Source organism: Komagataella phaffii, chromosome 2 (assembly GCF_000027005.1).
Source record: "Komagataella phaffii GS115 chromosome 2, complete sequence".
NCBI lineage: Eukaryota > Fungi > Ascomycota > Pichiomycetes > Pichiales > Pichiaceae > Komagataella > Komagataella phaffii.
In genome coordinates this window covers 501,012-526,142 of record NC_012964.1, presented here as the reverse complement: position 1 = coordinate 526,142, position 25,131 = coordinate 501,012, and the positions used below count along the sequence as shown (strand labels likewise).

At 40.7% G+C, this 25,131-nt stretch overlaps 17 protein-coding genes across 17 annotated transcripts; 5 read left to right on the top strand and 12 right to left on the bottom strand.

Moving 5' to 3' along the window:
• Positions 1 to 337: 337 nt before the first annotated feature.
• Positions 338 to 2,097, bottom strand: PAS_chr2-1_0279 (Triacylglycerol lipase of the lipid particle, responsible for all the TAG lipase activity of the lip; the record flags this gene model as incomplete). Its single annotated transcript, XM_002491128.1, has 2 exons — positions 338 to 1,912; positions 2,014 to 2,097. 2 exons carry the CDS (start codon positions 2,095 to 2,097, stop codon positions 338 to 340), a joined length of 1,659 nt encoding a protein of 552 aa, XP_002491173.1.
• Positions 2,098 to 2,422: 325 nt separating this feature from the next.
• PAS_chr2-1_0278 (Hypothetical protein) lies at positions 2,423 to 4,345 on the top strand (the record flags this gene model as incomplete). Its single annotated transcript, XM_002491127.1, has 1 exon — positions 2,423 to 4,345. One exon carries the CDS (start codon positions 2,423 to 2,425, stop codon positions 4,343 to 4,345), a length of 1,923 nt encoding a protein of 640 aa, XP_002491172.1.
• Positions 4,346 to 4,415: 70 nt separating this feature from the next.
• On the bottom strand, positions 4,416 to 5,203 carry PAS_chr2-1_0277 (TFIIA large subunit; the record flags this gene model as incomplete). Its single annotated transcript, XM_002491126.1, has 2 exons — positions 4,416 to 5,120; positions 5,186 to 5,203. The coding sequence occupies 2 exons, from the start codon at positions 5,201 to 5,203 to the stop codon at positions 4,416 to 4,418; spliced, it is 723 nt and encodes a 240-aa protein (XP_002491171.1).
• A 332-nt stretch (positions 5,204 to 5,535) lies between these two features.
• On the top strand, positions 5,536 to 7,776 carry PAS_chr2-1_0276 (Hypothetical protein; the record flags this gene model as incomplete). The annotated part of the gene is made up of 1 exon (XM_002491125.1): positions 5,536 to 7,776. The coding sequence occupies one exon, from the start codon at positions 5,536 to 5,538 to the stop codon at positions 7,774 to 7,776; it is 2,241 nt and encodes a 746-aa protein (XP_002491170.1).
• A 47-nt stretch (positions 7,777 to 7,823) lies between these two features.
• Positions 7,824 to 8,405, bottom strand: PAS_chr2-1_0275 (Subunit of the RNA polymerase II mediator complex; the record flags this gene model as incomplete). Its single annotated transcript, XM_002491124.1, has 1 exon — positions 7,824 to 8,405. One exon carries the CDS (start codon positions 8,403 to 8,405, stop codon positions 7,824 to 7,826), a length of 582 nt encoding a protein of 193 aa, XP_002491169.1.
• A 169-nt stretch (positions 8,406 to 8,574) lies between these two features.
• On the top strand, positions 8,575 to 9,576 carry PAS_chr2-1_0274 (Protein involved in postreplication repair; the record flags this gene model as incomplete). Its single annotated transcript, XM_002491123.1, has 1 exon — positions 8,575 to 9,576. One exon carries the CDS (start codon positions 8,575 to 8,577, stop codon positions 9,574 to 9,576), a length of 1,002 nt encoding a protein of 333 aa, XP_002491168.1.
• Positions 9,577 to 9,584: 8 nt separating this feature from the next.
• PAS_chr2-1_0273 (Protein involved in bud-site selection) lies at positions 9,585 to 10,496 on the bottom strand (the record flags this gene model as incomplete). Its single annotated transcript, XM_002491122.1, has 1 exon — positions 9,585 to 10,496. One exon carries the CDS (start codon positions 10,494 to 10,496, stop codon positions 9,585 to 9,587), a length of 912 nt encoding a protein of 303 aa, XP_002491167.1.
• Positions 10,497 to 10,568: 72 nt separating this feature from the next.
• On the bottom strand, positions 10,569 to 11,309 carry PAS_chr2-1_0272 (Hypothetical protein; the record flags this gene model as incomplete). The annotated part of the gene is made up of 1 exon (XM_002491121.1): positions 10,569 to 11,309. One exon carries the CDS (start codon positions 11,307 to 11,309, stop codon positions 10,569 to 10,571), a length of 741 nt encoding a protein of 246 aa, XP_002491166.1.
• Positions 11,310 to 11,513: 204 nt separating this feature from the next.
• Positions 11,514 to 12,698, bottom strand: PAS_chr2-1_0271 (Subunit of the Hat1p-Hat2p histone acetyltransferase complex; the record flags this gene model as incomplete). The annotated part of the gene is made up of 1 exon (XM_002491120.1): positions 11,514 to 12,698. The coding sequence occupies one exon, from the start codon at positions 12,696 to 12,698 to the stop codon at positions 11,514 to 11,516; it is 1,185 nt and encodes a 394-aa protein (XP_002491165.1).
• A 130-nt stretch (positions 12,699 to 12,828) lies between these two features.
• Positions 12,829 to 13,119, bottom strand: PAS_chr2-1_0822 (uncharacterized protein; the record flags this gene model as incomplete). The annotated part of the gene is made up of 1 exon (XM_002491119.1): positions 12,829 to 13,119. One exon carries the CDS (start codon positions 13,117 to 13,119, stop codon positions 12,829 to 12,831), a length of 291 nt encoding a protein of 96 aa, XP_002491164.1.
• A 55-nt stretch (positions 13,120 to 13,174) lies between these two features.
• Positions 13,175 to 14,563, bottom strand: PAS_chr2-1_0821 (uncharacterized protein; the record flags this gene model as incomplete). Its single annotated transcript, XM_002491118.1, has 1 exon — positions 13,175 to 14,563. One exon carries the CDS (start codon positions 14,561 to 14,563, stop codon positions 13,175 to 13,177), a length of 1,389 nt encoding a protein of 462 aa, XP_002491163.1.
• Positions 14,564 to 16,260: 1,697 nt separating this feature from the next.
• PAS_chr2-1_0270 (Plasma membrane protein with roles in the uptake of protoprophyrin IX and the efflux of heme) lies at positions 16,261 to 17,151 on the top strand (the record flags this gene model as incomplete). The annotated part of the gene is made up of 1 exon (XM_002491117.1): positions 16,261 to 17,151. The coding sequence occupies one exon, from the start codon at positions 16,261 to 16,263 to the stop codon at positions 17,149 to 17,151; it is 891 nt and encodes a 296-aa protein (XP_002491162.1).
• Positions 17,152 to 17,483: 332 nt separating this feature from the next.
• On the bottom strand, positions 17,484 to 18,992 carry PAS_chr2-1_0269 (Threonine synthase, conserved protein that catalyzes formation of threonine from 0-phosphohomoserine; the record flags this gene model as incomplete). Its single annotated transcript, XM_002491116.1, has 1 exon — positions 17,484 to 18,992. One exon carries the CDS (start codon positions 18,990 to 18,992, stop codon positions 17,484 to 17,486), a length of 1,509 nt encoding a protein of 502 aa, XP_002491161.1.
• A 124-nt stretch (positions 18,993 to 19,116) lies between these two features.
• On the bottom strand, positions 19,117 to 20,643 carry PAS_chr2-1_0268 (Essential protein of unknown function; the record flags this gene model as incomplete). Its single annotated transcript, XM_002491115.1, has 1 exon — positions 19,117 to 20,643. The coding sequence occupies one exon, from the start codon at positions 20,641 to 20,643 to the stop codon at positions 19,117 to 19,119; it is 1,527 nt and encodes a 508-aa protein (XP_002491160.1).
• A 115-nt stretch (positions 20,644 to 20,758) lies between these two features.
• On the bottom strand, positions 20,759 to 23,392 carry PAS_chr2-1_0267 (Conserved 90S pre-ribosomal component essential for proper endonucleolytic cleavage of the 35 S rRNA; the record flags this gene model as incomplete). Its single annotated transcript, XM_002491114.1, has 1 exon — positions 20,759 to 23,392. One exon carries the CDS (start codon positions 23,390 to 23,392, stop codon positions 20,759 to 20,761), a length of 2,634 nt encoding a protein of 877 aa, XP_002491159.1.
• Positions 23,393 to 23,552: 160 nt separating this feature from the next.
• Positions 23,553 to 24,092, top strand: PAS_chr2-1_0266 (Hypothetical protein; the record flags this gene model as incomplete). The annotated part of the gene is made up of 2 exons (XM_002491113.1): positions 23,553 to 23,594; positions 23,682 to 24,092. 2 exons carry the CDS (start codon positions 23,553 to 23,555, stop codon positions 24,090 to 24,092), a joined length of 453 nt encoding a protein of 150 aa, XP_002491158.1.
• Positions 24,093 to 24,139: 47 nt separating this feature from the next.
• PAS_chr2-1_0265 (Protein that inhibits activation of Gcn2p, an eIF2 alpha subunit protein kinase) lies at positions 24,140 to 25,036 on the bottom strand (the record flags this gene model as incomplete). Its single annotated transcript, XM_002491112.1, has 1 exon — positions 24,140 to 25,036. One exon carries the CDS (start codon positions 25,034 to 25,036, stop codon positions 24,140 to 24,142), a length of 897 nt encoding a protein of 298 aa, XP_002491157.1.
• Positions 25,037 to 25,131: the final 95 nt, after the last annotated feature.

Genomic DNA, 25,131 nt, shown 5'->3' with positions numbered 1-25,131 from the left:
GGTGGGTGAAAACAACTAGCAGCACTAAGGTTTATGTACGAACTCGGACGATGGATGCTTACTAACGCATGTCGGGATTAACTCGCAGTTCGAAATTCAGTTTATTTCGGGACAATTGGCATGCATGGAATTACAAATAAACACAAACAAAGCAGCTAGGCTTGAACTATGGCGCGCAAACCGAACTTGAACCCGATCGAATTCCGTTGCCTCTCGGAATTCGATCGGGATTGAGAACTCTGGACTACCAATGTTTACATTCCAGCTGACACAGGTGGAATAAGTGGCTGTAGTCAATGCTCATGCTTTCGCCACCCGTGTTTCCAGGACAACGATGCTACCTCATCTTCCTTTGGTTGTTGTACAGATCATCAAGGGTAAACTCAATGGCTGTCCTAGTCCAAAGTATTGGGAATAGTGGCCAGACACTGCGTTCTCCCACCAGAATCCAGTATGGAATATTCTCGTTGGACCTGCTAACGTCAAATATTCTGGTGAAATCCTTCACTAGCGTCCTAAGATGCGGAACAATAGTTATCTCACTTGTGCTGGTAGTGGGAGTCTTATCGTCGACGGCTAGTCTCTTGATGAATCCAAAAAGCAGACCAGAACGATTTAACATGTCAATACGATGCTGTAATTCGAGACCCATAACTGTTCTCAGCACACGCTTGGGATACCATGTCGACGAATGACGCAACCCATTTCCTACCAAAGCCGCCAGATATGGTCTCGCGAGTGAAACGATGAAGTGGTTGACATTGAACAGCTCTGTAAGCCGGGTGTACGTAACGCCCATGTACGTGTTGGCCTCATGGGGTGTCATAAATATGCATGGTTCTGGGTAGTCCATAGGTTTTATCTCCCCGTTGATGTCTTTGACATATAGATGTGCATTTTCCACTAGTACTCCGCTTCCCATTGAACAATACAACGCACTTATGATCATCACGTTAGGAGTGGTGATGTAGTTCAATAAAAATGGAGCTGAAGAATTAGTAGGATGCACCATAATGTTGAGTACTTTCCCTGTACTAAGATATGCTTCCTCGAAGGTGAGATGCTTGATCGTGGATTTGGTATACTTCATGAAGTTTAAAGTGTCTTCACTGAAACCACGTACAACAACATTTTCCACCACTTTCCCTGACCGCTTGTCCAATACCTCATCGGGCAGGTTCGCCATTTGTTTACTCAATGTCACCAAATGCGACAGCAGATGGTCGTCAATCAGGCAGCATACAAATGCTGCCACTACAGCCCCGACTCCAGACCCTGAGATAATTCTTGGCAATAGACCTTTGAAATACATGGCTTTTATCACGCCTATATGGCACAACCCAAACAGACTTCCACCTTGCAGAATCAATGCCGTGGAACCATACGTTTGCCTCACATCATGGAAAAAGTCAAGTTTCAACTGATTGAAGCTGTTGACAGTGTTTGTAAAGTCGTCTTTGTATTCAAAATCATTGATGAATATAAGGCATTTTAGTATTTCGGCAACATAGGTTTCAATAAGCGTTTTGGTGCCCGAGTAGGCCCTAGTGTAAAGTTCTTTCTCTGCAATACCACCAAAATTCCTTAGAAGACTGGACCTCAGCAGCGTCAACAGATGGGGGAAGTCTTTACTTTCTCTTGCGTTCCGAAGGGAGTGGAGCCTTTCACTAATCAATTTGTAATCGTATTTGTTGCTGATAAAGTTTTGTCTCCACAATTCCCCACCGGAGATGGAATCTAGACGAGACGCAACGTAGGACCATTCTTCCAAACTCTGTGCATTTTGGAGGTCTTGTTTGTATCTTGAAGTTGCTGATCGTCCGCTCAGAACATCATATACTTTACGGAACCAGAACATAAACACATCGAAGATTAAGACCATTAGTTTCCAAATGGGTGCAGGGACATAATTCTAGTAATGTGTTAGCACATGCTTGAAACAAAGTGTGACTAATTCCAGACAAAAAGGCCACAAATATAGATTTGGGACAGGTTTTGGTTAAATCAACTTACCACAACAAAATATGATACTTCCAAACCAAATAACCAGAACTTTATTTGCAGCGTTTGCTGCTTAGCTCTAGATGGTTGGGGCATCTGGGGTTCAAGAGAGAAGATGACTTGGGTTTGAGAATTCGAGACTTGTTAGTTAGGATTTTGAATAACTGGTATTAATGACTGGTATGAGAGAGAGTACCTACCAACTTGAAAGTTCCAGAGGTCTACGGGAATTGCTTGGATAGAATACTCTTGTAGTTGATATCCGGGAACAGAAACTAAGACCACGATACAGCTTGTCACGTTGGGCCAGTCTTTGCCTTTGGTTCGTCTACCACCAATCACACCCTTACATCAACCATAGACCTTGAGATGGCCCGGTTTCCCAACACGTCTTCATCTTCTCCCCATATACCTCTAGTCTATGTACAGCAGACGCATTTGGCTTGCTACGAAGATACGCCCTCTACGCCCCGTATTGAGGAGCCAAATTCGCTGTATCAACCCGTTCCTACCTGTTGATATTCTAGACGAGGTTACCAACGATGACGAGAATACGATAAGGGAGAAGAGAAAGCTCAAGAGACTGCAAGATTTGGATGAAAAGATCAAGAACAAGAAAGATGGACCTATAAACGAATACCAGACTCCTCAAGAGGAAGAACGTAATAGAGAAAGACAAAAGAAAGAAAATCGGCAGGAGAATTGGGAAAGGTTCGGCAGCTTTCTGTTCAGATGTTTTGAGACTGCAGGTATCACCTTCAGTTCTTTGGCTGTTCTAGCTTTAAGTGGTTATATGTATCACAAGATTTACAATAGTCAAGTTCTTTCCAAGATAAACTCTGCTTTCGATGAAGGTGATCCGACTCTGCAATTGTCCATGTATAAGAGAACAGACAATAACAAGTATTGGGTGGCACGACCACAACAATTGCTTCTGGATGACATTGTCAACGGAAAAATTAAAGGCAGATACTTTCTACTGGTTGGCGAAAAAGGAACTGGAAAGTTTTCTGCCATTTTACAATCTATACGCTCTGTAAAGGGTTTGAACTGTACAGTTGTGGATGGCCATTCTGACCCTGAAATATTCAGAATTCGATTAGGACAAGCTCTGAATTTTGGATATCATGAGGATTATATTGGATCCCTTTTCTCTATTAGAGGGCCTCGTGATACTACAGCTCTCTTAGATATCGAAAGAGCTTTCAAAAAATTAGAAATGGTAGCATTAAAACGTGTGAAATCAGCAGAAGAGGGTGTTCAAGTGAAACCATTGATCGTTGTCATAAACAACACCCATCTGATCAAGGATGATGAAGAAGGAAACAAGCTGATAGAGTTATTGCAGCAAAAAGCGGAATCATTGAGTGGATCAGGATTGGCTACAATGATATTCAATTCCGATGACTACTGGGTCTATGAGAGAATGAAACAGTTGAGTACACGTTTGGAAGTCATTAATTTCAACGACCTTGGAAGAGAGGATACAATAAAAGTATTAAAAGCTGCTAGAATGAAGCATTACAACGTGTATTTACCCCTTGAAACCGCCAATAAGATATATGATCTTATTGGAGGAAGGCCGCAGCATCTGGCTCTAGTTTCTGCCAATAAGGATCCCCTTTTAACTTCGCATCAGATAATTGACCGTGAGAAGACCTGGTTTTTGAACCAGTGTGGACTTTTGGGAGGAGATATGGATGACGACGTCATGGAGAGTGGAAAACTATCTACAAGTGCAATGTTATTGATGAGAGAGTTGGTTCAAATGGATAGGGAAAAGTTTTCTTTACCTTTACAGAATGATGATAAGATTGATCACGTACTACCATCTCTACCCTTATGGAGAGCAAGACAGGTGATGACCAGACCAGACTACATCCAACTATTTGATAATCTTAACATTTTCACAATAGATTGCAATTCCAGAGTACATGCTGACAGCGTACCAATGATGAGGGCTTTTCATGAAATTGCTTCTCAACCTGGGTTTGATGAACTTTTGAATGAGACAATTGAAAGAGTGTCTGAAATCGAGTCATTGGGAAGAACGAGAGAACTGGTAGCTAAAGATTTGTTGCTTGGAGGTCATTACACTGTACAGGAAGATAAAAATAACAAGCTCAACATAAAGCTGCATGGAGGTACTAGAGACTTGCTTGAATCTGCAAATGAGGATGACCCAATCAAAATGGAAGACTTTTCAGATGGAGCTCACAAGAAATGGTGGTCTAAGAGAATGTCTCATTACAGGGACAGCTACAAACCCGAAGAGGTCGCTGAGTTGGGCCTTACAAGAAACCCCGAGGAACAAAACAGTTCGGTAGAATTGTCAAAAAGTTAATAGTATTATACAATTATAAAATGATAGACTTAGAATTGAATCACTGCTCTGCGGAGCAGACGAAAGTAGATCACCATTCACTCTCCCCAGTCGCCTTTTGGAAGGTATAATCACGTCCATCCATATTTACAATTCCATCTCTTAAATTGCACTTCCACTTGTTACGGACTCTTTGCACTCTGTCGTACAAACACAACATGATATTGTCTTCTTGCTCATCATTATCATCATCGCTATTGATTTCGTCATCATCCGTGTCATCCAAGTCGGAATTGATATCATCTGAGTCATTAACGTTGTCATTATCGGATCCAGGTCCATCGACTTGACGCTTTCCTAGTCGCCTTCTCATATGCTCCACTTGTTCTGGAGTTGCATCTATATGTAATTCAAAATTATATGACTTTCCAGCCCCATCCGTCTGACCCATTCCGGGGAACTCCAGACCTGAATCCTCATTCTTTGGGGTGATTGTAGGTAACTGTATGTCGTTTGGTATCTGGATATCTTGGATTCCTGCCAGAGGGTCAATCTGGTGACGAAAGTTAGATTGTAGGTCGCCACTTCGTAATTGTTGTTGCTGTTGTTGTTGTTGCTGCGAAAACTCTTCCTTAGTGTTTTGAGTCCATGAAAATTCTGCTACACCGCTCTCACTAAGCTTATTTCTCCAAATCTTCCTTAAGTCTTGAAGTGTGGACTCATCAATACCACTATCTTCGAAATCTTGTCTGCTTTCAGCGGTGACCTCTTCAATGATCGATTCATATAACCTGGCCTAAATTTGAATGTCAGTAAAAAGAACTTTTAATATCACGACAGCCTTCCGATAATAGTACTTACTGCTTCTGAGTTGGACATGGTTGATGATGATTACTGAGCAAATTGTGATGTTGAGAGAGACAATTCAATTCGAGAATAAACTGAGAACCAGGTGGCGCGCGCTGCCCATGTCCCCGATGGAGTTATTGGAAGGTAGTGCTGGACGGGACCGTCAAGTTCGAGACTCTTTCCAAGGAGTGATTGACTATGCTCACTGGAAGAACGGATGATGGATGGACCCTTTGGTTTTTGTCCCCTTCGCTCTCCTACAGAGAATAAACCGCGTTTTTGAACACGACTCGCTCGCCTTGGTGAATATAAACAAATCCGTCTCTCTTTCCTAACCCGAAAAATAAACAGAACAAACAGCCATGGATCCCTTCTCAAGCCCTTCGCTTGCACAGGCAGAATCCTTTTCTCCTCCCAAGCCCAATAGCAATATCACCTTTCGAAAAGATCCTAAGCGCATCGACCATGGTCTTACTTCTAAGATTGAAGCCAGACATACACATATTCACTCTCATTCGCATTCTCATATCAATGCCAACTTTCAGTCCAAAAACCACACGTTGAGAAGAGAGTCCTTTTCTGAGCTGTCCAAATCTAAGTCTCCTTTTCAGAGAAATCTTCAGCTGAGCTCTCCTTCTCAAAGAATGCCGCTGACAGTACCGCGTAATGACATAGTGAACCTACCTTCGGGGATTCATTTGGGCGCAAAGGCTAAAATTCAATTGAAAAGTCCGAAAACTACTGTGAAGGAGGACAATCCCTTTTTGGAATCTTCTCCCGCCAAAAGAAAATCTTTGGATTCCGTTCAGAGGCTCACCAAGATCCCAAAACTCGATAAACCTGACGAAGAGACTCCAATGCGACCAACCAAACCAAACCCAGCCAGCCCTGCTACGGAACAACAGAGCCGTATAATTGACGCGTTGGGAGACGGAGAAGATTACCCAATTATCGACAACCCATCATCGCCCTTATTAAATCATAGTAAGATTCAATCTTTTGAGGAGGAGGCAAGCGATAATTCTCCAGGTGTTTTTAATAAATCTGCCATGTTAGATGAGCTGGATGAGGATAGACGTGAAACCTTAGTCTCAGTACATGCAGAAGATGAGATCAACGAAGGAGAGGTAGAGGAACCGGAGAGGGAGGGGGAAGAACAGCAAGATAGCATCTTGAACGAGCTAGATGATAATGAAGAAAGTGATGAATATACACATCTGGAAGAAGAAGATTTTGAGAGCTTAGGCGAAATCATCAGTAATATCAAATCGGTTCATGAAGGGAACGTTATAGCTCTTGAATCCCGATTAAATGACCGAGTTGAGGAAAACGAAACTTTAGCCTTGGAATTAAACTCTGCTAACCAACAATTGATTGCTTTGAAAAGCCAGTTAGCAAATTTAGAATCTGACAAGATCAATAATGAGTCGCAAATCACAGCATTAAGATTGGAAATTGAAGCTCTCAATTTGAGCCTTGCGAAGCAAGACAAATACAAAGGTGTTATTAGTTCTTTGATTCTGCAACTAAAAGATACCAAGCTGAAGTATCAAGATGCATTTGATATTGTTTGCTTTTACCAGAAGAAGTTTGAGACCGACTCCGCTCACAATGAATCGGTCTTGGCTGAGTTGAATGCTAAGAAATCCCTGATTGATCAAAATCTGGAAAAAATACAAGCTCAATCTCGTGAAATTGAACAGCTTAAAGAGATTCATAACGACCATCTTGATGACTCTTCGAAGGAAATCCAATCGTGGAAAGAAAAAGTCAAAGAAATTACTGAACAGCTTGACACTCAATTACAACACAGAGACCAGCTACTTCAGGATGCAGAAGCTGAAATAAAGAAGTTAAAGGCCACTCAGGAAAAGCTGGAGGGCTCTTTAAATGAAAGTTTGAATAATGCTGATTCTCTGCGATCACAATTGGCCGACCTCGTTAACGAGAAGGCCCAACAACAATCTCAATTCGAGTCTCTGGAGCAGAATGTTGAGTCCTTAAAAAAGGAACTACAAGTGAAATCGATAGAGCTGGATTCTTACGAGACAAATAATAAGGAATTAAAAGAATCTTTGGAATCTTTGGAAACGAGATATAATAGTAAACTTGAATCTCAGTCATCCAAAATTAATGAACTGGAAACAAGTCAGCAGGATAAGTTGACGGAGCTGGAGGAATCTTACAAGATATCTATGGCCCAAAAGGAGGAGAGAATCAAAGAATTGGAGAAGCAACTAGTAGAGAAACAAACATTCTTTTCTACCGGAGCTCAAAAAGGTCTTGTGTCCGAATTACAACAAAAGATAGATGATTTACAAAGGGAATTGAGTACACACGACGAGCAGGCCGAACAGAAATTACAACAATTAGCTCAAGATCTGTATGTTCAATACTCTGCCAAGCATGAACAAAAGGTGTCCGTTCTCAAGAAGGGATACGAGACAAAATGGTCCTCTAAGCTAAATAAGGTCACCGAGGAGAAGAACACACTGAAGCAGGAAGTTCAAAAGCTTAAGCAAAAGTTGACTAGTGAAAGAGAGGAGAAAACACGCCTGGTTAAACTCTGGGATGAGTTGGTTGACATGGAGAGTTCCAAATGATTTGATATTATTTTTCTTAAACTATTTTTTATAGTTACAAAAATAAACTACTGTTTTCTGGGATCTATTCCCATGTAGATTAATTTGTTCAAGTCATCTGTAGAGACTTCATCTTGTGATACGTTTGTGCTTGTGGACTCCCTAAGAGAATACTCTGGGGCCTGCGGTATATCGTTGTCTATTTCATATTTTGTTCGAAATCCAGTGAAAATCCAATTTTCACTTTCTTGAGCACTTGTTTCAGCACACCAGGTAGCAAATTGGTCGGACGCAGAAGGGTTCTTATCTTTGGACTCCTCTAAAGATTGTGTTATCCATTCAGATACCTCAGGAATGTTCTTCTTCCGCAATAGTGTAGTCAATAGCCCTTCATGCGTCGTTGATGGAAATTCCGGCAGAGGGTAAACGTTTATGTACTGTAGGATTTCTCGTTGTGTTTCCAACGTCGTCGAAAGAGAGGTTAGTTGGGATAGAATGACTGTGAGTTGGTTTTGGATGGATGACCATTGAGGTAGAGTTTGTGACTGATGTATGGAATCATTCAATTTATTCAGTGAATGCATAGCCTGAGTGAGTCTCAAACGGAGAGACTCCAAGGAATTGATCGGAACCTTCGAATAGTCTGTCATACTCAACTTGGTGGAGTTGAGGTTAGATAAACGAATTTCACCAGCAAGATATGCCCTTCGCGAATTGCTCTCACGGATGCACCAGGAATACTTTAGATCAAAGAGGCCTACAGGAACGTGTCTTAGGATAGAGTTAGGCTAGATAGAAGCTTGGCTTACGGAAATAACAATGGACGCTACTGTGGGTAATATAGGTTCTATCTCTGACCCATCAGACTGGCTGGGCACTAAAGTTCCAAAGCTTTTTGATCTTGAATCAATGTTAAGTTGCCATATTTGCAAAGAGACGTTAAAGGCACCTGTTATGACTCAGTGTGGTCACTGTTTTTGCTCTCTATGTATTAGAAGGTATCTGAAAGTGAACCAGGAATGCCCGCTTTGCCACGAGGTTCAGTATGAGAGCAATTTAGTCAAAGTTTTGCTTCTGGATAGCATCGGAAAATGGTTCATTAGTAATAGAAGCCAACTTTTAGCAAAGCTTAACGCTGATGATGACTCCGTTATAATCTTGCAAGAAGAAAAAAAACGGCCCAAGCCGCAAAAACCCGTGTATGAATCTAGGAAGAAGCCGAAAACAGCAGGGTTTGGTAAGTCAGTTCCCTCCAGAGAAGAGATGGTCGAGTGCCCCATTTGTGGAGAATTTATGTCTGCAGAAGAGCTTCAAGGAGATCACATTGACATATGTCTGGTTGGCAAAGACAACAAAGACGAGAAAGAGGAGGACAGTAAAGAAGATCGTGAACATCATGAGTCGGCGCAAAAGGTGCCAGAAAAAGATATAGTAGTCACGATACCCAAAGACCAAGATTTTCAGGTGCAGAAAGCAGTTGATATGAAACGACTAGCAAAGTTGGATTTTGCCTCATTATCGACCAATAAAGTCAAAGAGAAACTAGCGCAACTTCGATTGCCAACATCCGGTACAAGAGCTCAGCTAGAGGCCAGATATGTTGAGTACAGCAACCTTTACAATAGTAACCTTGATTCTGCCAACCCTAAGGATAGTGTGGTTTTGAGGGACAAGTTGGAGCAATGGGAGGCCTTATCTGAGATAGACAACAATAAGTCAAATCATACAGAAAAGTTTAATAGATCAGCTTGGGTGAAAACTCATGGGAATGAATTTAGAGAGTTAATACAGGCGGCCAAAAAAACCCATTTTTCTAAATGAACTATGCATTATTTATTGGGAACGGACAATACTAATATATCCCTTGCTTCAACCATTCGTAGATGCGGAACGTATAATTTATCCAATTTGAAAATTTTGCAAGGATTATCCAATTCCATTTCATACGACAATTGTAAAACTTTGCTAACGCTGGAAGCTGTTTTGATTAATGCTTCTTGCAAGGGGAAGTGGTAGTACAGGTGATTCAACAATGAGAGAAAAAGATCTCCAGAACCAGAAAATATGGCATCAATCTCGGGAACTTTTTCATAAAACCATTGATCTTCGCAAAGGCCAGCGAGGTATATATTAGAGTCATCATGATTTGGACCCGTCGGAAAGGAAACTGAGGTGACGACAACGTTCTTGACCCGAAATTCCTCCTGAAACTGAAACATTGCGTTGCGTAATTCTTTCAATGAATTAATTTTGGACCCTAGTAACAGCTCTAACTCGAACTGGTTCGGAGTCACCATATCCACTTTCCCAGATCTAATGATCTCTTTATAGACGGGAATCAGGTCCTCGCTAACGTAGAGTTTACCGTTATCACCCAAAACTGGATCCAAGACAAATCTGGCCCCATGGTTAGTCGAATATTCCGCAAATAGGTTTCCTATAGTGCGTAATGTACCAGCATCAGCAACATAGCCCAACAAGAGGGTATCGTAGTGACAACCAATGTTCATCAGTCCTAAGAAAATCGCCTCCACCTCACTTGCAGATGTCTTCTGACCTTTGAATCGCCCATAACCGGGATGGTTAGAAAATTGAGTGGTATTTATAGTGTCAACATTCCAACCATTCAATTGCAAGGGGAATTGGATGGCACTGTTCCCCACATGTCCATGGACTACCTGGCTGGAACATGACAAACAGTCCAACGTTCTAGACGTGGCGGTCTCAGTTTCAAAGTCCATAAAGATATAATGATTGGATTATAAGTATATACAGGGAATCTCTTGACCCGAGATCTCTTTCCGTCTCTGACTCTAAGGACGGATGAGATCTTTTTGCAGGGCCAAATCGATATTACTGGAGATAATTTTCGCGTTCTTAACAATTGGTTCGAACGTGGAGGACAACTTGAAGGTCAAGGTATAGTCCCCTACAAAGTCCATATAATCCAAGTCTATAGGTCCATTGGGAGACATGTATTGGATGGTGATAAACTCTGTAGGAATAGTAAACCCTGTAAGTTTGAACAGGTGTTCGCAAAGGCGATCTTTTCTGATCTCATTTTTCAATGTTCCATTGTCATCTGTAGCGTATCTCATGAAGATTACCTTTGGCATGTCTTGAATGGCAGTGGCTAATTCTAATTCATTTGCTGAACCACTGTTTTCTGCCTTCGAAGGAGACGTTGACTCTTTGAAAGATAGTCCTGTTAATTTGGCTAGTAAATCAGGAGTCATCGTAGGCTTCGAATCAGCTTTGGTTGTTCGTGTCTCCGATTGAGAGGACAATGGCTCTTTCTGCTTAGCTTCATGTTTTTTCTCAACTACAGGAATACGTGGCCCCTGTCCTGGAAGTAAATAGCAGGCTCCATTATTGTGGTGTAAAGTATTGATCATCAAACTAGGTCTAACATTTACTACTTCTCCACGAACCCCCACACCTGGAAAGTCCTTTAGTAGTTGCACCTTGATACGGTTTCTCTTAGAGATGGCAGTAAAACGCACACAACTGGGCTTTTCAAGTGTCAAAAGGGGCCTTTTAAGCAATCTGTTCATTGTGTGGTGGTGAAGAAGCTTGGCCCATGATTTTTCACTTTTTTCTCTTTCGCGGCAGAATAGTAGTATGAGGATGAAGGTAGCGGGGGAAGAAGTGATGATCTGATTCTACTAATTTGAAAGTATGGTATGAAAACTAGTTATTCTACTGCTTTTGTTAGATTGATATTTATTGCTGATGAGAGCCAAAAAGTGGACAAAAACTCACTCTAAAGACTTCAAATCGACCTCTTCATTCCCTGATCCTAGTACCTTTCTACTAACAGTCCAGAGATGTACAATATTATCGTTTGAACAGCTGGCCAATGTCCATGGAATATCAGGATTGAAACTCAAATCATATATGGATCCAGTATGACCTCCGTGCATCATAAATAACTCTGAGACACCGTCTTCCATTTCATCCTGTAACTGTTCTTCTCCAATCTTACTGATATCCCAGAGTATTACACGACGATCTGCGGAGCCAGATGCAACAATGTTCTCATGATGAGGATCCCAAGATAACGACGTTATGGTTGACGTATGTCCGACCATAGAATGAAGTGGCCTGGTTAGATTTCTCAAGTCGAAAAGGGATACATTAAAATCTTCACCACCAACGGCTACCAGGTTCTCGGAAAAGGTGGAGAACGTTAATGAATTGACTCCCTTTTCACTGACTTGTTCAGAGTTCACAGTTTTTTGTGTTCTTGTATCATGAATTTTCAGAGATTTATCGTCTGAAACGGACCCAATGATATTGACGTCAAAGTTGTGGAAAGCTACGTCATTTACAATATCTTTGTGTTCGTAAGTTCGTAATGGCTTAGAGTGGTTAATATTCCAAATTGCCACCGTCTTGTCATCGGAAGAGGTGGCAAATACCCCCTCTTTCTTCCTGTTCCATGAAATTCCGTATCCACTTTCCTTGTGGTGGATATACTCATTTATCACAGGCTCAGCCAGAGATTTAACATCATATGTGAAAACCTGGCCAGAGGCATTAATTGTGCCAATTATGTTTGGATTCTGGGGCATATACCTGGCCCTGTTTATTTCTGTGCTTTGTGGGTATTTTTTGAATACCTTCAGTCTTGACTTTACTTTCTCCTCCGATTTCTTGCCTGTCAACGAATCTGGTAGCTGAGTACCTGCTATTTTCAAGTAATCTGTGTCTTTACCAGAGGTCAACGTAGTTAGCAGAAGACTCTGCGTAATTTCTGCATTAGAAGGAGCCTGAAACGATTGTGGTAGCCATTGTATAGATAATGAGGGCCAAGTGAGAGCAGTTTCGGATATAAAATCGTACATATAATGACAATTTTTCCTCCACAACTTGTACTCTTCCTCTATGGTCAATTCCTCATTTTCTTGTGGAGTTTCCTCAAGTGACAAAGATTCACTCATATTGTTCGTGTCGTTGGAAGAAGGCTTCTCAAATATTTGTAACTGGGCGCGCAGACTGGACAGCTGAGGTAAGCGAGGAAATCTACGACTGATGTTCTGTCAGTGCAACTTATTAGCACCCAGTAAGACGTCAATCGGACTCTATGACCGACTCCAGCTTCTTCATTAGCTCTTCATTCCATTTTACGCTAAAGCTTTTGGATATCCGATGGGCTAGAGCTTCAAAGGTGGGATAATACGTCTCATCATCTACGGTCCAGCCTTGAGGTGAGATTGTTATGTTGTAGTCTTTTCCTTCAAACGTTTGACAGAATAGACCTGCTTTCCTATAATCACCCTCAGGCTCCCAATCACCTTCCAATGTCAGCTTCTTGAAGTATTCTGGGTACTCTCTGGAGATTTGGATCAAATCTTCAATCATCTGAGGTGGTGTACGATAGAGTAAAATTCCATTCGAGACTATTTATTCTAAGTGTCTACAGCCTTCCACTACTCAATAACAAATTCACCTGTTCTGAGATGATATTATCCTTGTAATACTCACTCTTCCTGAAAATCTCCTCATCAATGTACTCATTAGTATTGTAGCCAACAGAATCACTGCAAATAATCTTGAGAAACTCATGGTTCTTATCATTGATTTTCTGAAGAAACTTTACAGGATCTTCACTAAACTTCTTATAGAAGTCATACTTGATCTTGTTATAATTCAATAATTGTAAAGTCAAACTTATGTTTTCATTGAGTTTGTTGACCTCGATCGAGTTGGCTTGATTATTCATCAACTCATTAATTAAGTCACTTACACTCTTGTTGGCCCCTCCAGCGGAAGATTTATTCAACAAATCAGAATTAATTTTCAGATCAATGATCATGTCTCCTAAAGTGGAGTTTGTTAGTGTGTTGACGGTATAATTCAACTTTATTGGCTCTACAGGCTTCAACAATCTGGTAGAAATTATATCCAGCATTTGAGGCACGTTGAACTTTTCCAATTGGAAAATCTTCAACAAGGCATCGTCTGACTTGATAAGAATTGAGTTTTGTTGCTGCTGCAGGTTCTTGTCCTGATCAAATTGGAACAGATCATTCACTTGTATATAGTTGAAAAGTTTAACAAAGCAATCATGCTGAGTAATTTCATTAGTCCCCAACAATTCGACCAAATCTTTACTCAATATCGACAACTTGATAGGGTACATTTTTGGCTGAATAAGGATCTGACAGCTCACTTCTTCCGTTGGATTTCCAGGAATACTACTTCCCACACGCTTGATATCTAAGCCATCAAACTGTTGTTCCTCTCTTTCGATTTCTGATTTGATCTGTTGCAATTCATCATGCCATTCGATAATGTTGTTGGCATCCAATTTCTCTTTCGTTGCTCCCTTGAAAAGCTCTACAGAAATACTTGATAAGAAAGAGCTAAACTTCTTGCGACTAGCGTTGTCAGCTGCTTCATCATTGAGGAACCGGCCTTCAATACGTAAAGTCCAGCTTGGATCTGCTTGGGCTGAACCTGCGGCGATCGCTTTGGCCTCCTCTGACTGGTCCTCTGACTGCTTAGCTAACTGCCATGGCTGGTTCTCACTTATATTATATATGAATATCCTTAAGATCTCATTCTTATCACTGTCTTCCATGACTCCATTGATATTGTTGTTTTGATAATCCTGCAAATCCAGTAATTTTCTGTTGACCAAGAGGTCTAGTTGTTTTTCTTTGTCTTGTAGATTCTTGAACAAATCCACCTGTTCAGGAAACATCTCTTGAAGTGATTCCGGAATGATCAAGTCGGTTGGCTTGAAAGACACCGACTGGGGATTGATCTGAGGCTCACGGGTCACGGGTTTTCCTCTGTTCATCTATTGGTCTATTTAATAATCGTGTTTGGGAGGTTAAATGTTGATAATTTCCAACACTAATTTAAACTTTTGTCGCGACTACTTTGGTGGACCAGCGAAGGTCTTAGCTAGTCCTGCTTGCAAACGAAGACTAGTAAAAGGTAAAATGGTAACAGTTAGCTAGTAAGAACATCTGAATAGATGCTTGCTATGTTGTATTGAATGTTTGGCAGAAAACAATATGTCTTTAACATTTGAATTTTTTTTTTCTTTTCAATTCCTCTCATGCATCTATCGGCCTGCCAAACCTTCACTCTTTACTCCTAGCTCTTCCCTCCAGATCTTTTGCTGTGAGTATCTAATGATAGAGTTGATTGTTTTCTTGTTCACTGGGGGAAACATTACAAGTCAGTGTGACGGTCAAAGGGATCATTGCTGATGTAAGTGTAAATTAAGTGTACGTCACCATCACTTGGTATGTAAATATTAATCATTGAACTGGCATGCTTCATTCCTGGGCTGAAACTCATTATGAAAGAAAAATCGTGAAAAACCAAGGCTACTCAACCTTTTCACAGACGATTGTCTTAAACTGAAGTTCAATCGCAGCTTACTACTCCGAACTTGGAGAGATAATTGCTACTATTGAAGTAAGCCAAAACTGATTACTTTGGTGGTTAGGCTTGTTGCACAAATGAACAGAGCGTCTCAATTTCCACAGTAATTTAAAATGCAGTAGAGTTCTCAGCTAATCCTGACCTGAGCCCAGAGGTAAAAAATTCATTCATAATTTTATCAATTAAACTATAGGTAAAAAAAACTCCTTTCAGTGCCATCCTTGGTTCGAGTTTGACCTGCCAACCAGATCGAAGCATTACAAATTTAAGTTGATATACCAAAAATCGAATGGCCAGCAATGTTCAGTGTTGTCGAAAATAGATTCGACTGTTGATGAACGAGAACTCATAGCTAACGGCAATTTGGAGAGCAGACAAGAGAATCCACTTTAGAAACCACGTTTCCTTAAATCCAATGCCACTTTTTCCAACTTTGGCACTGGTTCTCTATTTGACGAATTATATGACTGCATATAACAGCCGTACAATCGGATTAACTGAGCCTCGATGGACGTGCTACAATCTAAGCCTTCAAATTATTAACATGCACTGGGATAAGCCACAAACGGATATGCATTGTATACAAGCCTTTTGACTAAGCGATGACGCCAGATTAGGCCAAAAACAAGGCTTGGAAAGTTTCAATTATCCTTGGCTGTATGGCGCTATGTACTGGTAAACTCGCAGAGCTTAATTGTAATATCGAGGCTTTGTTGCAGACAGCACTTAATGCTGAATTTGCGTTTTGTTGCATCTTGCATCAAGAGGTGCGGCTATTACTACTAGGGGCCTGAATATCATAGTGATATTTTTTGACCTTCTTTCCAGGTTCTAACTTCCAATGAAGCAAGTACAAAGGATATGGTTGTATCATGGTATTACATTTGACTAAACCCTAATATCTCACTCCAGTTATTTTGACTGTCTTTAAATAATCGTTTCATGGTCTTCATTATGTCCTCTTGTTTTTCATAAAAAGCATTGCATGAAAGTCATCAAGTTGTTGAATAAGTAGAGGCGCAGGGGTGGATCTAATCAGTGGCAGATATGTATAAAAGGCCCCAATTACATCTCTAGGGAACAACAGCATCATCAATCCAAATGGCTTTTAAACTATTCAACTACAACCCAAGTCTACCTGCTGCAATAGCATTTGCAGTTGTGTTTGGCCTTCTTACACTGATTCATTCCTTCATGGTATTTCACGTTGGTTTTAAACAAAACTTGACCTTCAACAGTGGGAGAAAAAAGCGTCTCTGTTGCATCATGATCCCTTTCATCATCGGTTTAGTTATGGAATCCGTAGGTTACGTGGCCAGGGCAATTGCAACTCAAAACAAAGACTCAGTTATTGTATACTGTATGCAATCGACCTTCATTTTGATTGCCCCAGTTTTGATGGCCGCTACTCTGTACATGGTATTTGGAGAACTGGTTAAAACTACCGACACTGAAAAGCACATTTGCATTTCTATGAAGTACTTCACTAAAATCTTAGTTGCAGCTGATATTGTCTCACTTCTGGTTCAAGCCGCAGGGGGTGGATTGATTGCAATGGATAGCGCTAGAAAGTGGGGAAAAATTATTGTCATTGTTGGACTGTTTATTCAGATCATCTTTTTTGGTGGATTTTTCGTCCTCTCCATTCTCTACACGATCCAAGTGCACAAGCATGCCAAAAGACACATTTCCAAGTACAGTCATTGGATGCTTTCTTTTGTCGTTTTATTCGTAACGTCACTTTTGATCTTGGTTCGATCCGTCTTTAGAGTTGTTGAATTCTTTGGCGGTTATGATGGTGCCATTGCCTCAAACGAAAAATTAATCTACGGGCTTGATGCGGTGCCAATTCTTGTTGGGAGTGTTATTTTCGTTTTCTTCAACTACTCAAGGCTCCTTTGCAAGTACCAGACACTGAATGATGGCTCAGATTTCTTATTGGTCGATAAGATCCTTCCTTCTGAAGAAGGATCACAGAAGGAGTCGTATTGATTAACCCAAGGACATCATCTAGTTTGCGTGCTTTAAGAATGAGTGTGTAGTAGCTCTATCATCAGGTATGGTAAGTTCGTAGTATTATAGAGATGTGGCTTTACGGTTCAAATTTAACCACTGTAAAAGCACCTTCGATCACTACCAGCAAAAAAGCATATCTATTAGGAAAGTCAAGTTAACTTCCCAAAGATTGTAGTGTTATAGGGTGTTTACTTAATCATTCTCTTGAACATCTCATATTGAAATCCTTGAAGAATCGAAAGGTCACTAGAGGGGCCTTCCCTCCCCCTACATCTGGTACGGGATATATAGCTTTCTCTATTTATAAACTAGCTCAAAGTTTTAACGATAGTGTCCTTGATTGACTCCAAAGTGGCAGTTTCAATTAGTTTTATCTTCTTTGGCAAGGTTGAGAGATTCTTCAACTCTTCTGGCAAAACATCTTTTTCAAAGCTGTAGTCAGGATAACTGGTCAAAGCTGCATCAACTACTTCGCTGAACTTGGCAGGATGAGCAGTTGACAACGAGACGTATGTAATAGAAGGATCATTGTCTTTCTTAATTTGGTTCAAGGTAGTGGCAATACCAACAGAAGTGTGGGGATCGATAATGTAGTTATTGGAAGTGGCTTCATAGATCTTTTTGATGGTGGAAACAGTTTCCTCGTTGGTGATTCTGTCACTGTCCAGAATACTGGTGGCCTTATCAAGAACTGCTTGAGGCACAGTAAACACACCTTTGGTAGATAACTCTTTCATGTAGTTGTTTAGAATTTCACCAGTGGCCTTCTCATCGTTCTTACCAATTGTTTCCTTGATCATATACCATAAGAATCTCTCAAAGTTAGATGAAACAACAATGTCCATGGCTGGAGAATGCGTTGGTTTAACATCTCCCTTGTCATATTTACCAGTAGTAAGGAATCTGTTCAAGATATCGTTCTCGTTCGTGGCAACTACCAATTTCTCAACTGGCAGGCCCATTTGAGAGGCGTAAAATCCTGCCAAGATGTCTCCAAAATTTCCACTAGGAACGATAAACTTGACTCTACCATGGCCAACTGCTTGGGAGACTTGAAGGTACGAGTAGAAGTAGTAAGTTATTTGAGCCAAGATACGAGCCCAGTTGATGGAGTTGATCGCTCCGATGTGCCATTTATCATTGAACTCGGAATCGTTAAACACTTCCTTGACCAACGCCTGACAATCATCAAATGTACCATTCACGGACAAAGTGTGGATATTGTCATCAACAACGGTGGTCATCTGCAATTCTTGAATAGGACTAATTCTTCCTGTGGGGTAAAGGATGAATACGGATACGTCCTTTTTATTTCTCAGTCCATAGATAGCAGCAGATCCAGTATCACCAGAAGTAGCACCGACTACTGTAATGGTATCTCTGGTTGGATCATCTTCAGCTTTGCCCTTATTTTTCCTTTGCAAGAAGTATTCGAACAAGTTACCTACAAATTGCAAGGCAACATCCTTAAAGGCATAAGTGGGCCCATGGAACAGTTCCAACAAGAACAAGTTGTCATGTGAATCTAATTTAACGGTCGGAGTGACCTCTTCCGACCTGAAAGTTGAATAGGATCTCTCAACAAGATCTTTCAAATCATTATCTGGGATTTCAGCCTCCTTAATATACAATCTCATGATCTTGAAGGCTAAATCTTGAAAACTCAAATCTTTCCAAGCTGACAGGAAATCAGTTGGGACAGATGGAATCTCGGATGGGATGAATAAACCACCATCTTTGGCCAAACCAGTGATGACGGCGTCTTCAAATGAGACTTGCTGTTCGGCACTTGAACGAGTTGATCTGTAGACAGACATTATGATTGGGGAAGGTGAGTCAAGAGAGGAAGATTTGGAAAAAAAGGAATGCACGCGAGTGGTGTAGGGAGGATTAATTACATAATCAGCATGTGGGCTTCTATCAAAGTGTACAGGGGGAATTTCATTCACTGGGGTTGGATCTGGGTTTGGGAGGCTTTAGCTTGACTTTACCGTCCACAATATCGACTTCATATCCAGCTTCACTGAGAACTTTATCATCTGTTACTTTTTTAGCTTCCAACTTGGCAACAAAGTCTTGATTAGCCTGATTATTCTCTAGTAAGTACTTGATGCACAGTATGGATCGTTCTTTGATGAAAGGCTCATTTTCATCAATGTTGCAATTGTTCAAGATGACTTCTATTCCCTGAAAGTCACGCATTGCTTCTTGAACCTTGAAATTTTTGTGGACCAGAAAGGTGAGTATTTCTACGATGATTGATTTGGTGTTGGGGAACTGAATTTTTGATGCAGAGTCTTTCAGTGCTTTTCTTGGAACCTTGATTGACAACATCTTCAAAAGATCCAAAAACTTGACAAAATAGTGGTATTCACTGATATACTGTCTGACTTCTTCGTATTGACATATGCTGGCAATAGAGTCTAATGTAGAGACTAATACTTTGTTAAGTGACGCAGTTAGTACACTGTTGTCGTCAACATTCAGACGGTCAAACAATGTAGTCAACCATGTTATAAGCACAATCAGCTGGTCTGAGCTCCATGAGTCTCTATTAACAATTATTGTTTGAAATAGTTTTAGGTAGTTGGGCATGTTGCCATCAAATGGATCCATCGTATCGATCCAAGTAACGAACCTGGGTTTTGTGATGATTTTGGAGCAGATTGAAACAATCAAGAGTTCTATTGCATTCAGATCTTGGTCCTTGGCAGCTTCTATCTCGATTGCAGCATTAGTAGAGAATTCTTCAAAACTGTTCAACAGAGCACTCAAGAATAAATTAAATGTCTCTTGATCATCCATTAGTGTGAAAGAGAACTCTTTATTGTCCACCAGACTATTGACTAAATACAACCCGTGTTCTGCAAACTCAAGGTCCAAGGGTGCATCACCCGGTTCCTTAACGTGAGCAATTCTTCTAAAGAGATCCTGAGCTAGCTTGTAGTCGATAGTTCCATGATACTCGTCCCCCAGTTTTGTATTCATCAGGTTAGTTAGGAATTGAAAATTGGAAGAAATCAGCTTCACATACAAATCTCTTGTACTATCTGATAAGGAGCTGTCACATAATTTAGCTATCGAAACCCTGGTGACGTTGGAGATATTTCTATGAGTATTTTCCACATACGGTTGAGCAGACGAATCCTGGGCAGTACATGCGGTTATCATGCTTCTTGCTAGCAAACTAATGCCTCTAACGGTCCTGGTTCTGTATTGCCATATCTCGTCCTGAACAACACGAGTATCACTGTTTTCCAAGTAGAAACTGAAAATTTGGTTCAGCATTACCCAAACAGATTGGGATTGAAAGACTTCTCTTCTAAATCCAGCATTGGAGTTTGCATGAGAAAGACAGGCAGACAAAAGATCCAAATTGTGTCTATAATCTTTCAAGACCTTATCACCGTTGCTTCCCAAAGTAACCAGAATTCTTGATAAGACCGTCAAGCATTCTATTGGTTCCATAGCTCCCTAGAGACTTTGATGGAAATCAATGAGGAATACATTCGCGTAACATAGTGGGTTGAATATTCCACCGATAGGTCTATCTAGTATTATAATTATAACATTACGTTCTATTCTACAATGTGAGTTTCTCCTCCTCAATTCGGATGCTGTCCTGTTGAGTTCGGGTATCCAACAAAAACTCTGCAAGATATCCGTTCCTAACGGACGTCTTTACGACATCCTTGGCTATTCTGGCAAGGAATCTTTGGATCATTCTTGTAGCAACACTAAACTCAAACTTATGAGCACTAATATATTTGCCATGAGCCGCCAAAATACTCTTGATCCAAATTAGGTTGAATTCAATATGCTGCGATTCAAGAGATAGTTCACCAATAAAGCGTAGGAACCTCTCCACATAGACTTTAGGTAAGTCTGCAACGATCAGATCAATCTCATTCAATGGAATGGATTCGTATATGCGATGAATTAAGTAACGTTCGTTCAGACGGAAACTCATCACCACAGCGATCAAAAATTCCTTTTCCTCTAACATTTCTAGACAGCTGGCTGGGGTGATATCTATATCCAAATCGAAAGGATCAAAGTTGACACTGTCATCCACTGAATATATTAATAATCCTTCCGTAGAGGCAGCTGCAAATGAACTGGCACCAGGTGAAAATGCAATACTTGTTACCCTCACAGCAGCTTTGATATTACGCACTGAGGGGTCTCCACGATGTGATCCTGGTAGCTTCAGGTCAACTCGATCCTCATAGTCAGAGTTTTCACCATCCCTGTCAAGCAAGTCTATTGGCCCGCCTTCAATTAGATTCTTAGAGTTGAGCTTTTTCAAAGTACCTTCCAAATTCATATTCAACGAGACAGTGAATTTCCTCAGCAATACACTATTTTTGACGTCGTATAGACAGATACTATTATTATCACCTGCAGCAATCAAAGACAATCCGTCAAAACTATAACTGATTGTACTGAAACACTTACCTCTCTTACTATTTTTGGCTTCAAATCTATCGTCACTGTATCTACCAACTTGAATGTCTCGTTTGGCATCGATGAAGTTCGTTTGGTTCCCGCTTTCCACGTTCCAGAACAAAATCTGCCCGTTCAAAGTAGACACAGCAACTTCTTTCCCGTCAGGTCTCATGTCGATGGCTAGTACTTCTGAGTATACTTCAAACGGCTCGACTTGTTGGGATCTTCCAAATATATTCCAAACCCTAATCGTTTTATCCCAAGAAGCACTTGCCAATGTTGTAGCAGCTTCACCCTCCTGTCCAAAAGAAAGACAAGAAACTGGACCTTCATGTCCAGCTAGGGAATCTAGAAGAGCTCCTGTTTGAACTGACCAAACATGAATCTGAAAATCGTCCAAAGAACCGGCGCAAACAACTTCACCACTTGGATCTACCGCAAGACATCCAAACTGAACTCTTTCTGGAGCGGTGAAGGTTCTAAAGTTCCGAAATCTGATCAGATCCCAAGCCCTGACCGTACCATCCAAGGAGGATGAAAACAGTACTTGACCTCGCTTAGCAAATCTGACTGAAGTGACAGCGCTTGAATGTTCTTCAAATGTTGCCAGACAGAAACCCGACAGAACATCCCAAATTTTGATTTTACCATCATCTGCTGCCGTTACTACTCTAGAGCCGTCAGGAGAATATGTCAAAGCGTTTATAGCGTCAAAATGGCCTTGCTGCTTGAGGATATAAGATTCTGACTGCCACTCATATACTAACAATTGTCCTAAGGTACTAGAGCCAAAGGCTAACCATTCACCAGAAGCATTGATACTAACTGTGTTGACAGAATTCTGACCCATGGAAAGTTGCTGGATTAGTGTGAACGTTGGCAATTCGTAGAGTCTGAACTCTCCGTTGCCAAAACCTACCACGAGAATATTGGATTTGGGATGGAATGCAGCACACTTCAATTTGGAATGACTAAAGAAGTAATGTCTGGCCACAATCCTCCATGACTCTGGTTTTTTTGGTTTTTGTAATATTCCGTCTTCATCCGTACTCCTATCTTCCTCGTCTTCTTCCTCGTATTCATCTTCTTTACTCTTTGGATCAGATGTGTATTCCCACCTGAAGAGAGCTCCATCTTTACTGACTGTGTAGATAACCTCCTGAGCCTCATCAAAAAATGCATTGACCACATAGTCTCTATGACCACCCAAGGTCATTCTGACCTCATCCATGCGATCCCTATCTACTCCATAGAGCCGCGTTGTCATATCCTTAGACGTCGTGAGGACAAACTGCGAATCTCCAGACCACGAGACGGAAGTAATGTCATCATAATGGCCTGTGTAATACGCATGACGAACAAATGGAGCAAACTGCTTGTCTTCCAGAACGTTTGGAGTTCTCCATATTTGTAAGATTTTGCCACATCCTACTGCGAAATAGTGTCCATCGGGTGAAAATTCAATGGCCTTTACGGGAGACTTAAAGTTGAAATGATGCAAAACAATTCTAGCTTTAAAGTTTACCAATATAGCCCTTCCGTGCTCGTCTACAGACATTAAAAGCGTACCTTGCTTATTCACCGTAATTGCTGCAACGTCCCTTCTATGTTCATATGGAAAGGTAAAGGACTTGTTATTGATCAAATCAAAGACCGAAACACGATTACCCACGGGAGAAATGAGGGTGTTACCATCATTGATGAATACCAAATTTCCTTGTCGGTAGACAGTTCCTAACAAGTTAGAAAACTGGAAATCAGACTTCATTTATTGCACTGGTTCCTTAGGTACTAAGAAAGTACTAAAAAAAATTTCAGAAGAAATATATTTCAATTCGAGAAGGTCTGTCACGTGATATATATCTAAGAAAGAACCATCTGGGATAGAATGAAAATACTGCTAGTTGGCCCATCATCATCATCCATCAATGAGTAATAAAGGGCTCTCAAGTCGAGTTCTGAACATGAAGGTAAGTTTTAAGTAAAGGCTTTTTGAACTTTAGTAAGGGCAGAAAGAATGAGTTCACATTATTAAACCAGTTTTACTAACTTTATAGTTCATGAAGAGCTCTGATGAGAAAGCAGAAGAGTTCAAGACAGCAAGGGTGACGGACTCAAGTGAATGGTCGTTGCCTAATGCCTCCAAAATGAAAAAGAAGTTAAGGAGGGTTCATGTAGAGAGTGTAGGATATTCTGATGCCGCAGGATTTAGTTCACGGCGAAGAGTGTTTGGTGAGACAGATGAAAAATTTGGAGAGGAAGAAGTAGAAAAATCAGATGAAGAAACATATAGTAAAGACTCAGTTAAAACTAAAAAGAAAAAGAAAGGGCTGAAGGAAAGTGAAGGATTTCTAGACGATTTGTGGAAGAAGACCCAAGCAAAAAGAAAGTTGTCTCGGAAAGAGTCCCAGGAAGATTTCCTAGAAGACTCCCATCAAGATACAAGCAAGAAGCTTCGAACTGAATAAACGCATACCCAACTTTGTAATATAGAATATATATGTATAGTAAATATTTAGCATTTCTTCTTTTTAGTTTTCTTTTTATTGTCTTCCACCAGGTTCCCCTTCACTAATGCTTCTCTAGCGGTGGAGTTGATGTGTTTGAACCTATCGGGTCCAATATGCAAACCTCCAAACCATCTTACAACAACCACGACAACATTCCAAGCATCTATTATGTCTAGGAGATGCAATAATCTGGAGCCGGCAGCCGTTTCACCGTCGTCATCACAATCTTTATATCGTATTCCATTTTCCGCCTGAATCCTATAGGCTGTCATTACATGGTTCGATTTTGCTATTTTTCTATCCATTTTCAGTTCATTGATACAATCAAGAACTTCTTTTTCCGAATGCACTGCTCTGGAATATCCAATAAACGTAGACTTTCTATCCACAACAGGTTCCGATATGAACCAACCCTTCAGATGGTCATGGTCATTATCTTGCTTTACCATCTTCCCGTTAGAGCCAGAACTGTTGATTGTACTGTTCTGAAGTTGAGAAGAAATTGCTGAAATGCGTACATCCGCATCATCTTCTGGTGGTTCACTGTTTTCTTTCAAGTGCTGGTTTCTCTGGTCCCATTCTGCTTCAAGTTCTTCCACTGTATTGTTAACTTCACTGATAAATTCAAAAAGGCAAACATTTTGCTCTACAAAAACCTGATCCAACAGGCTTTCTAGCCTTGATCTAAAGTATCTTATATCCTGCAAACCCGGGACAGCACTTTTTATCGTCTCTATTTTAGGTTTGGTTTCTGGGTAGTTGGGAGGAAAGTTTAAGTCGAATGCGATATCCTCATTTTGTGGAACCTTAACATGGTAAAGAGAAGGTTTTATCTTTGACACACAGTTAGGAAATATTACATCAATTGCTCCAATTTCGTCTATCAACTCTTCAGATTCCATGATAACTGACGAAGAGCCTGTTTCTCATTGAAGTAGAGTATTTCAGTTAAAGATTTCGCTAAGAGAATCTGATATGTCCAACATTGGATGATCTA